Source organism: Oncorhynchus nerka, linkage group LG8 (genome assembly GCF_034236695.1).
Source record: "Oncorhynchus nerka isolate Pitt River linkage group LG8, Oner_Uvic_2.0, whole genome shotgun sequence".
NCBI lineage: Eukaryota > Metazoa > Chordata > Actinopteri > Salmoniformes > Salmonidae > Oncorhynchus > Oncorhynchus nerka.
This window is the reverse complement of record NC_088403.1, coordinates 6,163,143-6,177,949: the sequence shown is the minus strand read 5'-3', so window position 1 is coordinate 6,177,949 and position 14,807 is coordinate 6,163,143. Positions and strand designations below refer to the sequence as shown.

Sequence of the window (14,807 nt, the reverse complement as noted above, 5' to 3'; positions counted from 1 at the left end):
TACCCTGCTGTCTGCAGACACCAATACACCAATACCCTGCTGTCTGCAGGCACCAATACCCTGCTGTCTACAGACACCAATACCCTGCTGTCTACAGGCACCAGACACCAATACCCTGCTGTCTACAGGCACCAATACACCAATACCCTGCTGTCTGCAGGCACCAATACACCAATACCCTGCTGTCTACAGACACCAATACCCTGCTGTCTACAGACACCAATACCCTGCTGTCTGCAGACACCAATAACCTGCTGTCTACAGACACCAATACACCAATACTGGTCCCTGAGAGAAGGCTGTCTGTTACAGGGATCTAGAGGAGGCTCTAGAGATGGGAGGGGACTGGTCCCTGAGAGAAGGCTGTCTATAGACTGATAACTGGTGTCTGTTACAGGGATCTAGGGATCTAGAGGAGGCTCTAGAGATGGGAGGGGACTGGTCCCTGACAGAAGGCTGTCTGTTACAGGGATCTAGAGGAGGCTCTAGAGATGGGAGGGGACTGGTCCCTGAGAGAAGGCTGTCTGTTACAGGGATCTAGAGGAGGCTCTAGAGATGGGAGGGGACTGGTCCCTGAGAGAAGGCTGTCTATAGACTGATAACCTGGTGTCTGTTACAGGGATCTAGAGGAGGCTCTAGAGATGGGAGTGGACTGGTCCCTCAGAGAAGGCTATGCCTGGGCAGAGGATAAGGAGCACTGTGAGGAGTATGGCAGGATGCTGCAGGCCGACCCCAACAAGGTCTCCTCCAAGGCCAAGAAGAGAGGCCTGCCTCAGGTAACACCACTCCCTAACTAACCCTGACCCCTGACCCCCAACAAGGTCTCCTCCAAGACCAAGAAGAGAGGCCTGCCTCAGGTAACACCACTCCCTAAGTAACCCTGACCCCCAACAAGGTCTCCTCCAAGACCAAGAAGAGAGGCCTGCCTCAGGTAACACCACTCTCTAACTAACCCTGACCCCTGACCCCCAACAAGGTCTCCTCCAAGGCCAAGAAGAGAGGCCTGCCTAACGCCACTCCCTAACCTATAATGACCTGTCCTTATTCCAGCTGGGTACTCTGGGGGCAGGGAACCACTACGCTGAGATCTATAATGACCTGTCCTTATTCCAGCTGGGTACTCTGGGGGTGGTGGATGAGGGAACCACTACGCTGAGATCCAGGTGGTGGATGAGATCTATAATGACCTGTCCTTATTCCAGCTGGGTACTCTGGGGGCAGGGAACCACTACGCTGAGATCCAGGTGGTGGATGAGATCTATAATGACCTGTCCTTATTCCAGCTGGGTACTCTGGGGGCAGGGAACCACTACGCTGAGATCTATAATGACCTGTCCTTATTCCAGCTGGGTACTCTGGGGGCAGGGAACCACTACGCTGAGATCCAGGTGGTGGATGAGCTCTATAATGACCTGTCCTTATTCCAGCTGGGTACTCTGGGGGCAGGGAACCACTACGCTGAGATCCAGGTGGTGGATGAGATCTATAATGACCTGTCCTTATTCCAGCTGGGTACTCTGGGGGCAGGGAACCACTACGCTGAGATCCAGGTGGTGGATGAGATCTATAATGACCTGTCCTTATTCCAGCTGGGTACTCTGGGGGCAGGGAACCACTACGCTGAGATCCAGGTGGTGGATGAGATCTATAATGACTATGCTGCTAAGAAGATGGGCATCGACCACAAGGGCCAGGTGTGTGTGATGATCCACAGTGGCAGCAGGGGGCTGGGCCACCAGGTGGCGACAGGTAGGACTGCTCTCTACCCATGTTGGAAATGTGCATTTTTGTTTCGTTTTTAAAGAATTGTCTGTAACGTGTCCTGTCTGTCTGCACGGGTGTATTGTCTGTAACGTGGTCTCCTGTCTGCTGCACGGTCTGCACGGTGTATTGTCTGTAACGTGGTCTCCTGTCTGCACGGTAATTGTCTGTAACGTCTCCTGTCTCCTGTCTGCACGGTGTATTGTCTGTAACGTGGTCTCCTGTCTCTGCGCGGTGTATTGTCTGTAACGTGGTCTCCTGTCTGCACGGTGTATTGTCTGTAACGTGGTCTCTGTCCTGTCTGCGCGGTGTATTGTCTGTAACGTGGTCTCCTGTCTCCTGTCTGCTCCTGTCTGGGTGTATTGTCTGTAACGTGGTCTCCTGTCTCCTGTCTGCACGGTGTATTGTCTGTAACGTGGTCTCCTGTCTCCTGTCTGCACGGTGTATTGTCTGTAACGTGGTCTCCTGTCTCCTGTCTGCACGGTGTATTGTCTGTAACGTGGTCTCCTGTCTGCACGGTGTATTGTCTGTAACGTGGTCTCCTGTCTGCACGGTGTATTGTCTGTAACGTGGTCTCCTGTCTGCACGGTGTATTGTCTGTAACGTGGTCTCCTGTCTGCACGGTGTATTGTCTGTAACGTGGTCTCCTGTCTGCACGGTGTATTGTCTGTAACGTGGTCTCCTGTCTGCACGGTGTATTGTCTGTAACGTGGTCTCCTGTCTGCACGGTGTATTGTCTGTAACGTGGTCTCCTGTCTCCTGTCTGCACGGTGTATTGTCTGTAACGTGGTCTCCTGTCTGCACGGTGTATTGTCTGTAACGTGGTCTCCTGTCTGCACGGTGTATTGTCTGTAACGTGGTCTCCTGTCTGCACGGTGTATTGTCTGTAACGTGGTCTCCTGTCTGCACGGTGTATTGTCTGTAACGTGGTCTCCTGTCTGCACGGTGTATTGTCTGTAACGTGGTCTCCTGTCTGCGCGGTGTATTGTCTGTAACGTGGTCTCCTGTCTGCACGGTGTATTGTCTGTAACGTGGTCTCCTGTCTGCACGGTGTATTGTCTGTAACGTGGTCTCCTGTCTGCACGGTGTATTGTCTGTAACGTGGTCTCCTGTCTCCTGTCTCCTGTCTGCACGGTGTGTTGTCTGTAACGTGGTCTCCTGTCTGCGCGGTGTATTGTCTGTAACGTGGTCTCCTGTCTGCACGGTGTATTGTCTGTAACGTGGTCTCCTGTCTCCTGTCTGCACGGTGTCTCGTGTCTCCTGTCTGCACGGTGTATTGTCTGTAACGTGGTCTCCTGTCTCCTGTCTGTCTGCGGTGTATTGTCTGTAACGTGGTCTCCTCTGTCTGCGTGGTCTCCTGTCTCCTGTCTGCACGGTGTATTGTCTGTAACGTGGTCTCCTGTCTGCACGGTGTATTGTCTGTAACGTGGTCTCCTGTCTGCGCTGTGTATTGGTTCTCGTCTTGGTCAGGTTGTTGTTGTTGTTGTTGTTGTTTTTCAATGACTTACCTGGTTAAATAAAGGGAAAAATATACATTGAGGGGAAAAAATAATTGATCCGTTTTAGAATAAGACTGTTACTTTACCAAAGCACCAAAGCAGTACCAGGTACCAAAGCATTTCTGCAACCTTGAAGGTCCCCAAGAACACAGTGGCCTCCATCATTCTGCAGCGTTGAAGGTCCCCAAGAACACAGTGGCCTCCATCATTCTGCAGCGTTGAAGGTCCCCAAGAACACAGTAGCCTCCATCATTCTGCAGCATTGAAGGTCCCCAAGAACACAGTGGCCTCCATCATTCTGCAGTATTGAAGGTCCCCAAGAACACAGTGGCCTCCATCATTCTGCAGCATTGAAGGTCCCCAGATCTGGGGAAGGGTACCAAAACATGTCTGCAGCGTTGAAGGTCTCCAAGAACACAGTCATTCATTCTTAAATGGAAGAAGTTTGGAACCACCAAGACTCTTTCTAGAGCTGGTCACCTGGCCAAACTGAGCAATCGGGGGAGATGGGCCTTGGTCAGGGATGTGACCAAGAACCCGATGGTCACTCTTGGCAGAGCTCCAGAGTTCCTCTGTGGAGATGGGAGAACCTTCCAGAAGGACAACCATCTCTGCAGCACTCCACCAATCAGGCCTTTATGGTAGAGTGGCCAGATGGAAGCCACTCCTCAGTAAAAGACACATGACAACCTGCTATGAGTTTTCCTGAAGGCACCTAAAGGACTCAGACCATGAGAAACAAGATCTCTTTCTGGTCTGATGAAACCAAGGTTGGACTCTTGGCCTGAATGCCAAGCGTAACGTCTGGAGGAAACCTGGCACCATCCCTACGGTGAAGCATGGTGGTGGCAGCATCATGCTGTGGGGATGTTTTTCAGCAGCAGGGACTGGGAGACTAGTCAGGATTGAGGGAAAGATGAACGGAGCAAAGTACAGAGAGATCCTTGATGAAAACCTGCTCCAGAGCACTTAGGACCTCAGACTGGGGCGAAGGTTCACCTTCCAACAGGACAACAACCCTAAGCGCACAGCCAAGACAACACAGGAGTGGCTTTAGGACAAGTCTGTCCTTGAGTGGCCCAGCCGGAGCCCAGACTTAAACCTGATCGAACATCTCTGGAGAGACTTGAAAATAGCTGTGCAGCGACGCTCCCCATCCAACCTGACAGAGCTGGAGAGGATCTGCAGAGAAGAATGGGAGAAACTCCCCAAATACAGGTGTGCCAAGCTTGTAGCGTCATACCCAAGAAGACTCGAGGCTGTAATCGCTGCCAAAGGTGCTGCAACAAAGTACTGAATTAAGGGTCTGAGTACTTAGGTAAATGTGATATTTTTTTTTTTTATAAATTAGCAAAAACCTTTTTACTTTGTCATTATGGGGCATTGTGTGCAGATTGTGGGGGGGGGACAATTGAATCCATTTTAGAATAAGGCTAACCTAACAAAATGTCGAAAAAGTCAAGGGGTCTGACTACTTCCTGAAGCCACTGAAGAACAACCCTTGAATAATTAGGTGTCCCAACTTTTGACTGGTACTGTATATGTTCTGGTAGATGCCCTGGTTGCCATGGAGAAGGCGATGAAGCGAGACAAGATCCAGGTGAACGATCGTCAGCTGGCGTGCGCCCGTATCTTTTCAGAGGAGGGACAAGACTACCTGAAAGGAATGGCCGCCGCCGGCAACTATGCCTGGGTCAACCGTTCCTCTATGACCTTCCTCACACGACAGGTAACTGACCCTACCTGAGACAGGTAACTGACCCTACCTGAGACAGGTAACTGACCCTACCTGAGACAGGTAACTGACCCTACCTGAGACAGGTAACTGACCCTACCTGAGACAGGTAACTGACCCTACCTGAGACAGGTAACTGACCCTACCTGAGACAGGTAACTGACCCTACCTGAGACAGGTAACTGACCCTACCTGAGACAGGTAACTGACCCTACCTGAGACAGGTAACTGACCCTACCTGAGACAGGTAACTGACCCTACCTGACCGCACCTGAGACAGGTAACTGACCCTACCTGAGACGGGTAACTGACCCTACCTGACCGCACCTGAGACGGGTAACTGACCCTACCTGACCGCACCTGAGACGGGTAACTGACCCTACCTGACCGCACCTGAGACGGGTAACTGACCCTACCTGACCGCACCTGAGACGGGTAACTGACCCTACCTGACCGCACCTGAGACGGGTAACTGACCCTACCTGAGACGGGTAACTGACCCTACCTGAGACGGGTAACTGACCCTACCTGAGACGGGTAACTGACCCTACCTGAGACGGGTAACTGACCCTACCTGAGACGGGTAACTGACCCTACCTGAGACGGGTAACTGACCCCACCTGAGACGGGTAACTGACCCCACCTGAGACGGGTAACTGACCCCACCTGAGACGGTAACTGACCCCACCTGAGACGGGTAACTGACCCCACCTGAGACGGGTAACTGACCCCACCTGAGACCTGGGTAACTGACCCCACCTGAGACGGGTACCGACCTGAGACCCCACCTGAGACTGGGAGACGGGTAACTGACCCCACCTGAGACTGGTAACTGACCCCACCTGAGACGGGTAACTGACCCACCTGAGACGGGTAACTGACCGCACCTGAGACGGGTAACTGACCGCACCTGAGACGGGTAACTGACCGCACCTGAGACGGGTAACTGACCGCCCCTGAGACGGGTAACTGACCCCACCTGAGACGGGTAACTGACCGCACCTGAGACGGGTAACTGACCGCACCTGAGACGGGTAACTGACCGCACCTGAGACGGGTAACTGACCGCACCTGAGACGGGTAACTGACCGCCCCTGAGACGGGTAACTGACCCTAACTGACCCCACCTGAGACAGGTAACTGACCCTAACTGACCCCACCTGAGACGGGTAACTGACCCCACCTGAGACGGGTAACTGACCCTAACTGAGACGGGTAACTGACCCACCTGAGACGGGTAACTGACCCCACCTGAGACGGGTAACTGACCCCACCTGAGACGGGTAACTGACCCCACCTGAGACGGGTAACTGACCCTACCTGACCGCACCTGAGATGGGTAACTGACCCTACCTGACCGCACCTGAGACAGGTAACTGACCGCACCTGAGACGGGTAACTGACCCTACCTGACCGCACCTGAGACGGGTAACTGACCCTACCTGACCGCACCTGAGATGGGTAACTGACCCTACCTGACCGCACCTGAGACAGGTAACTGACCGCACCTGAGACGGGTAACTGACCCTACCTGACCGCACCTGAGACGGGTAACTGACCCTACCTGACCGCACCTGAGACTGGTAACTGACCCTACCTGACCGCACCTGAGACGGGTAACTGACCCTACCTGACCGCACCTGAGACGGGTAACTGACCCCACCTGAGACGGGTAACTGACCCCACCTGAGACGGGTAACTGACCCTAACTGACCCCACCTGAGACGGGTAACTGACCCTAACTGAAACGGGTAACTGACGCCACATGAGACGGGTAACTGACCCCACCTGAGACGGGTAACTGACCCCACCTGAGACGGGTAACTGACCCCACCTGAGACGGGTAACTGACCCTACCTGACCGCACCTGAGATGGGTAACTGACCCTACCTGACCGCACCTGAGACAGGTAACTGACCGCACCTGAGACGGGTAACTGACCCTACCTGACCGCACCTGAGACGGGTAACTGACCCTACCTGACCGCACCTGAGATGGGTAACTGACCCTACCTGACCGCACCTGAGACAGGTAACTGACCGCACCTGAGACGGGTAACTGACCCTACCTGACCGCACCTGAGACGGGTAACTGACCCTACCTGACCGCACCTGAGACTGGTAACTGACCCTACCTGACCGCACCTGAGACGGGTAACTGACCCTACCTGACCGCACCTGAGACGGGTAACTGACCCTACCTGAGACGGGTAACTGACCCTACCTGAGACGGGTAACTGACCCTACCTGAGACGGGTAACTGACCCTACCTGAGACGGGTAACTGACCCTACCTGAGACGGGTAACTGACCCTACCTGAGACGGGTAACTGACCCTACCTGAGACGGGTAACTGACCCCACCTGAGACGGGTAACTGACCCCACCTGAGACGGGTAACCCCACCCCACCCCACCTGAGACGGGTAACTGACCCCACCTGAGACGGGTAACTGACCCCACCTGAGACGGGTAACTGACCCCACCTGAGACGGGTAACTGACCCCACCTGAGACGGGTAACTGACCCCACCTGAGACGGGTAACTGACCCCACCTGAGACGGGTAACTGACCCCACCTGAGACGGGTAACTGACCCCACCTGAGACGGGTAACTGACCCCACCTGAGACGGGTAACTGACCCCACCTGAGACGGGTAACTGACCCCACCTGAGACGGGTAACTGACCCCACCTGAGACGGGTAACTGACCCCACCTGAGACGGGTAACTGACCCCACCTGAGACGGGTAACTGACCCCACCTGAGACGGGTAACTGACCCCACCTGAGACGGGTAACTGACCCCACCTGAGACGGGTAACTGACCCTACCTGACCGCACCTGAGACGGGTACCTGACCCTACCTGACCGCACCTGAGACGGGTACCTGACCCTAACTGACCCCACCTGAGACGGGTAACTGACCCTACCTGACCGCACCTGAGACGGGTAACTGACCCTACCTGACCGCACCTGAGACGGGTAACTGACCCTACCTGACCGCACCTGAGACGGGTACCTGACCCTAACTGACTGCACCTGAGACGGGTAACTGACCGCACCTGAGACGGGTAACTGACCCTACCTGACCGCACCTGAGACGGGCAACTGACCGCACCTGAGATGGGTAACTGACCCTACCTGACTGCACCTGAGACGGGTAACTGACCGCACCTGAGACGGGTAACTGACCCTAACTGACTGCACCTGAGACGGGCAACTGACCCTACCTGACCGCACCTGAGACGGGCAACTGACCCTAACTGACCGCACCTGAGACGGGTAACTGACCCCACCTGAGACGGGTAACTGACCCCACCTGAGACGGGTAACTGACCCCACCTGAGACGGGTAACTGACCCCACCTGAGACGGGTAACTGACCCCACCTGAGACGGGTAACTGACCCCACCTGAGACTGGTAACTGACCCCACCTGAGACTGGTAACTGACCCCACCTGAGACGGGTAACTGACCCCACCTGAGACGGGTAACTGACCCCACCTGAGACGGGTAACTGACCCCACCTGAGACGGGTAACTGACCCCACCTGAGACGGGTAACTGACCCCACCTGAGACGGGTAACTGACCCCACCTGAGACGGGTAACTGACCCCACCTGAGACGGGTAACTGACCCCACCTGAGACGGGTAACTGACCCCACCTGAGACGGGTAACTGACCCCACCTGAGACGGGTAACTGACCCCACCTGAGACGGGTAACTGACCCTACCTGACCGCACCTGAGACGGGTACCTGACCCTACCTGACCGCACCTGAGACGGGTACCTGACCCTAACTGACCCCACCTGAGACGGGTAACTGACCCTACCTGACCGCACCTGAGACGGGTAACTGACCCTACCTGACCGCACCTGAGACGGGTAACTGACCCTACCTGACCGCACCTGAGACGGGTACCTGACCCTAACTGACTGCACCTGAGACAGGTAACTGACCGCACCTGAGACGGGTAACTGACCCTACCTGACCGCACCTGAGACGGGCAACTGACCGCACCTGAGATGGGTAACTGACCCTACCTGACTGCACCTGAGACGGGTAACTGACCGCACCTGAGACGGGTAACTGACCCTAACTGACTGCACCTGAGACGGGCAACTGACCCTACCTGACCGCACCTGAGACGGGCAACTGACCCTAACTGACCGCACCTGAGACGGGTAACTGACCCCACCTGAGACGGGTAACTGACCCCACCTGAGACGGGTAACTGACCGCACCTGAGACGGGTAACTGACCGCACCTGAGACGGGTAACTGACCGCACCTGAGACGGGTAACTGACCCCACCTGAGACGGGTAACTGACCCCACCTGAGACGGGTAACTGACCCCACCTGAGACGGGTAACCTGAGACGGGTACCCCACCTGAGACGGGTAACTGACCCCACCTGAGACGGGTAACTGACCCCACCTGAGACGGGTAACTGACCCCACCTGAGACGGGTAACTGACCCCACCTGAGACGGGTAACTGACCCCACCTGAGACGGGTAACTGACCCCACCTGAGACGGGTAACTGACCCCACCTGAGACGGGTAACTGACCCCACCTGAGACGGGTAACTGACCCCACCTGAGACGGGTAACTGACCCCACCTGAGACGGGTAACTGACCCCACCTGAGACGGGTAACTGACCCCACCTGAGACGGGTAACTGACCCCACCTGAGACGGGTAACTGACCCCACCTGAGACAGGTAACTGACCACTCCAGTGTGACTTCTCCGTGTCTCTGTCTCCTCCAGGCGTTTGCCAAGGTGTTCACCACCACTCCTGATGACCTGGACATGCATGTGATCTATGACGTGTCTCATAACATCGCCAAGGTGGAGGAACACATGGTAGATGGGAAACAGAAGACTCTACTGCTGCATCGCAAGGGATCCACCCGGGCCTTCCCTCCACACCACCCCCTCATCCCTGTAGACTACCAGGTACACCCCTCTCATCCCTGTAGACTACCAGGTACACCCCCTCATCCCTGTAGACTAACGGGTACCACCCCCTCATCCCTGTAGACTACCAGGTACTCCCTCTCATCCCTGTAGACTACCAGGTACCCCCTCATCCCTGTAGACTACCAGGTACTCCCTCTCATCCCTGTAGACTACCAGGTACCCCCCTCTCATCCCTGTAGACTACCAGGTACCCCCTCTCATCCCTGTAGACTACCAGGTACCCCCTCTCATCCCTGTAGACTACCAGGTACCCCCTCATCCCTGTAGACTACCAGGTACCACCCCTCATCCCTGTAGACTACCAGGTAACCCCCCCTCATCCCTGTAGACTACCAGGTAACCCCCCTCATCCCTGTAGACTACCAGGTACCCCCTCATCCCTGTAGACTACCAGGTAACCCCCTCATCCCTGTAGACTACCAGGTAACCCCCCCCATCCCTGTAGACTACCAGGTACCCCCTCATCCCTGTAGACTACCAGGTAACCCCCCACCCTCATCCCTGTAGACTACCAGGTACCCCCTCATCCCTGTAGACTACCAGGTAACCCCCCTCTCATCCCTGTAGACTACCAGGTACCCCCTCATCCCTGTAGACTATCAGGTTCCCCCCCCCAACATCAATACAGAATGAAGTTAGTCTATAATGTTATAGGTAACATTAAACCATATCTACTTTAGGGCCAATCTGACAGCCCTATGTTTCTCTGGCCCTAAAGTAGTGTCATTTTGATGCAGACTGTTTTTAAAATGCTTCCCGTTTCTGGTCCAATCAGCTGACAGGCCAGCCGGTGTTGATCGGGGGCACGATGGGCACCTGCAGTTACGTCCTGACGGGCACGGAACAGGGCATGACGGAGACCTTCGGCACCACCTGCCACGGCGCGGTAAAGCTTTACTACACATCTGTCGCTTTACTGCACCTCTCTGTCGCTTTACTGCACCTCTCTGTCGCTTTACTACACCTCTCTGTCGCTTTACTACACCTCTCTGTCGCTTTACTGCACCTCTCTGTCGCTTTACTGCACCTCTCTGTCGCTTTACTGCACCTCTCTGTCGCTTTACTGCACCTCTCTGTCGCTTTACTACACCTCTCTGTCGCTTTACTGCACCTCTCTGTCGCTTTACTACACCTCTCTGTCGCTTTACTGCACCTCTCTGTCGCTTTACTGCACCTCTCTGTCGCTTTACTACACCTTTCTGTCGCTTTACTACACCTCTCTGTCGCTTTACTGCACCTCTGTCGCTTTACTACACCTCTCTGTCGCTTTACTGCACCTCTCTGTCGCTTTACTGCACCTCTGTCGCTTTACTGCACCTCTCTGTCGCTTTACTGCACTCTGTCGCATTACTGCACCTCTCTGTCGCTTTACTACACCTCTTTGTCGCTTTACTACACCTCTCTGTCGCTTTACTACACCTCTCTGTCGCATTACTGCACCTCTCTGTCGCTTTACTACACCTCTCTGTCGCTTTACTGCACCTCTGTCGCTTTACTACACCTCTCTGTCGCTTTACTACACCTCTCTGTCGCTTTACTGCACCTCTGTCGCTTTACTACACCTCTCTGTCGCTTTACTACACCTCTCTGTCGCATTACTGCACCTCTCTGTCGCTTTACTACACCTCTTTGTCGCTTTACTACACCTCTCTGTCGCTTTACTACACCTCTTTGTCGCTTTACTACACCTCTCTGTCGCTTTACTACACCTCTCTGTCGCTTTACTACACTCTGTCGCTTTACTACACCTCTCTGTCGCTTTACTACACCTCTCTGTCGCTTTACTACACCTCTCTGTCGCTTTACTACACTCTGTCGCATTACTGCACCTCTCTGTCGCTTTACTACACCTCTCTGTCGCTTTACTACACCTCTCTGTCGCTTTACTACACCTCTCTGTCGCTTTACTACACCTCTGTCGCTTTACTACACCTCTGTCGCTTTACTACACCTCTCTGTCGCTTTACTACACCTCTCTGTCGCTTTACTACACCTCTCTGTCGCTTTACTACACCTCTCTGTCGCTTTACTACACCTCTCTGTCGCTTTACTACACCTCTCTGTCGCTTTACTACACCTCTCTGTCGCTTTACTGCACCTCTGTCGCTTTACTGCACCTCTCTGTCGCTTTACTACACTCTGTCGCATTACTGCACCTCTCTGTCGCTTTACTGCACCTCTGTCGCTTTACTACACCTCTTTGTCGCTTTACTACACCTCTGTCGCTTTACTACACCTCTCTGTCGCTTTACTACACCTCTCTGTCGCTTTACTACACCTCTCTGTCGCTTTACTACACCTCTCTGTCGCTGTGTTCCTAGGTATGTCCATACTATAACAAGTAGTAACGATGGACTGCATCCATCTGTTCATTATCAAGAACATCTTTTACTCAACATTGAACTCTTGTCTCCAGGGTCGGGCTCTGTCTCGGGCCAAATCCCGCAGGAACATCGACTTCCAGGACGTGTTGGACAAGCTGGCCGACAAGGGTATCGCCATCAGGGTGGCTTCACCCAAACTAGTCATGGAAGAGGTAGGCTTCGCTTCGCCCGAACTAGTCATGGAAGAGGTAGGCTTCGCCCAAACTTGTCATGGAAGAGGTAGGCTTCGCTTCGCCCAAACTAGTCATGGAAGAGGTAGGCTTCGCTTCGCCCAAACTAGTCATGGAAGAGGTAGGCTTCGCCCAAACTTGTCATGGAAGAGGTAGGCTTCGCTTCGCCCAAACTAGTCATGGAAGAGGTAGGCTTCGCTTCGCCCAAACTAGTCATGGAAGAGGTAGGCTTCGCTTCGCCCAAACTAGTCATGGAAGAGGTAGGCTTCGCTTCGCCCAAACTAGTCATGGAGGAGGTAGGCTTCGCCCAGACTAGTCATGGAAGAGGTAGGCTTCGCTTCGCCCAAACTAGTCATGGAGGAGGTAGGCTTCGCCCAAACTAGTCATGGAGGAGGTAGGCTTCGCCCAGACTAGTCATGGAAGAGGTAGGCTTCGCCCAGACTAGTCATGGAAGAGGTAGGCTTCACCCAGACTAGTCATGGAAGAGGTAGGCATCGCCCAGACTAGTCATGCTATAGCTACAGTGGGGGGGTTGTGGCTATTGTATTATAAAGACTAACAGTATTTTCACCCAGACTAGTCATGCTATAGCTACAGTGGGGGGGTGTGTGTTATAAAGACTAACAGTATTTTCACCCAGACTAGTCATGCTATAGCTACAGTGGGGGGTCGTGGCTATTGTGTTATAAAGACTAACAGTATTTTCACCCAGACTAGTCATGCTATAGCTACAGTGGGGGGTCGTGGCTATTGTGTTATAAAGACTAACAGTATTTTCACCCAGACTAGTCATGCTATAGCTACAGTGGGGGGGGGGGGTCGTGGCTATTGTGTTATAAAGACTAACAGTAGTTTCTTACCATTTCTAGGCTCCGGAGTCGTACAAAAACGTGTGTGATGTCGTCAACACGTGTCACGATGCCGGAATCAGCAAGAAAGCCATCAAACTACGACCCATCGCTGTGATCAAGGGATAAGGCTGCACCACTCTGCTAGTGACGCCATTGGCCATGGCACTCCCTCCAGGAGCCAATCACCAGGCAGACAGCTGGCGGAGGAGCCAATGGGGAAGTGTCTAGACTGCGAGTGAGCATGTCCGTCTTCAAATCTTCAGAGACTGACTTGACAAGGGATCGGTTTCCCTCCGCTCCACTTCCTGTTTATGACCAGTATGATTATTTTGACATGGGGGGGTGATTTGTCCGTTGAGTGATCAATTTAATTGGACCGGATGGGCTCTTTAAATATTGTAAAGTCTGAGAGGGTGAAGTGTCTTGGGTTTACTTTTCATTCATGGCAAAATCACTGTGGAATATAACCTTGAGATTCAGGTTAACCACAGATAATAAAATACAAGACGACAGATTTAATTTCACTTTGTTCCAACATCTGAAGAAAACAAACACTAAAGCGTCACATGGTGAGGAGATGGTTTGGGATCTCGATTCTCTGACCAGATTGATCTCCCTCACTAACCTCTCACCCATTGGTGAGGAGATGGTTTGGGATCTCGATTCTCTGACCAGATTGATCTCCCTCACTAACCTCTCACCCATTGGTGAGGAGATGGTTTGGGATCTCGATTCTCTGACCAGATTGATCTCCCTCACTAACCTCTCACCCATTGGTGAGGTAGATGGTTTGGGATCTCGATTCTCTGACCAGATTGATCTCCCTCACTAACCTCTCACCCATTGGTGAGGGAGATGGTTTGGGATCTCGATTCTCTGACCAGATTGATCTCCCTCACTAACCTCTCACCCATTGGTGAGGAGATGGTTTGGGATCTCGATTCTCTGGATCTCGATTCTCTGACCAGATTGATCTCCCTCACTAACCTCTCACCCATTGGTGAGGTAGATGGTTTGGGATCTCGATTCTCTGACCAGATTGATCTCCCTCACTAACCTCTCACCCATTGGTGAGGTAGATGGTTTGGGATCTCGATTCTCTGACCAGATTGATCTCCCTCACTAACCTCTCACCCATTGGTGAGGAGATGGTTTGGGATCTCGATTCTCTGACCAGATTGATCTCCCTCACTAACCTCTCACCCATTGGTGAGGTAGATGGTTTGGGATCTCGATTCTCTGACCAGATTGATCTCCCTCACTAACCTCTCACCCATTGGTGAGGTAGATGGTTTGGGATCTCGATTCTCTGACCAGATTGATCTCCCTCACTAACCTCTCACCCATTGGTGAGGAGATGGTTTGGGATCTCGATTCTCTGACCAGATTGATCTCCCTCACTAACCTCTCACCCATTGGTGAGGTAGA

The 14,807-nt window shown here is 53.5% G+C and overlaps 1 protein-coding gene across 1 annotated transcript in view; it reads left to right on the top strand.

Annotated features, from left to right (window-relative positions):
- The window catches only part of rtcb (RNA 2',3'-cyclic phosphate and 5'-OH ligase), a 22,167-nt gene extending 8,269 nt beyond the window's left edge, over positions 1-13,898 (top strand). Inside the window, exons 6-12 of the mRNA XM_065021265.1 lie at positions 620-776; positions 1,203-1,749; positions 4,814-4,989; positions 9,762-9,950; positions 10,750-10,860; positions 12,391-12,510; positions 13,398-13,898. Coding sequence (XP_064877337.1) covers positions 620-776; positions 1,203-1,749; positions 4,814-4,989; positions 9,762-9,950; positions 10,750-10,860; positions 12,391-12,510; positions 13,398-13,505 — 1,408 coding nt within the window. The 3' untranslated portion in view covers positions 13,506-13,898. The remainder of the gene's footprint in view (positions 1-619; positions 777-1,202; positions 1,750-4,813; positions 4,990-9,761; positions 9,951-10,749; positions 10,861-12,390; positions 12,511-13,397) is intronic.
- Positions 13,899-14,807: the final 909 nt, after the last annotated feature.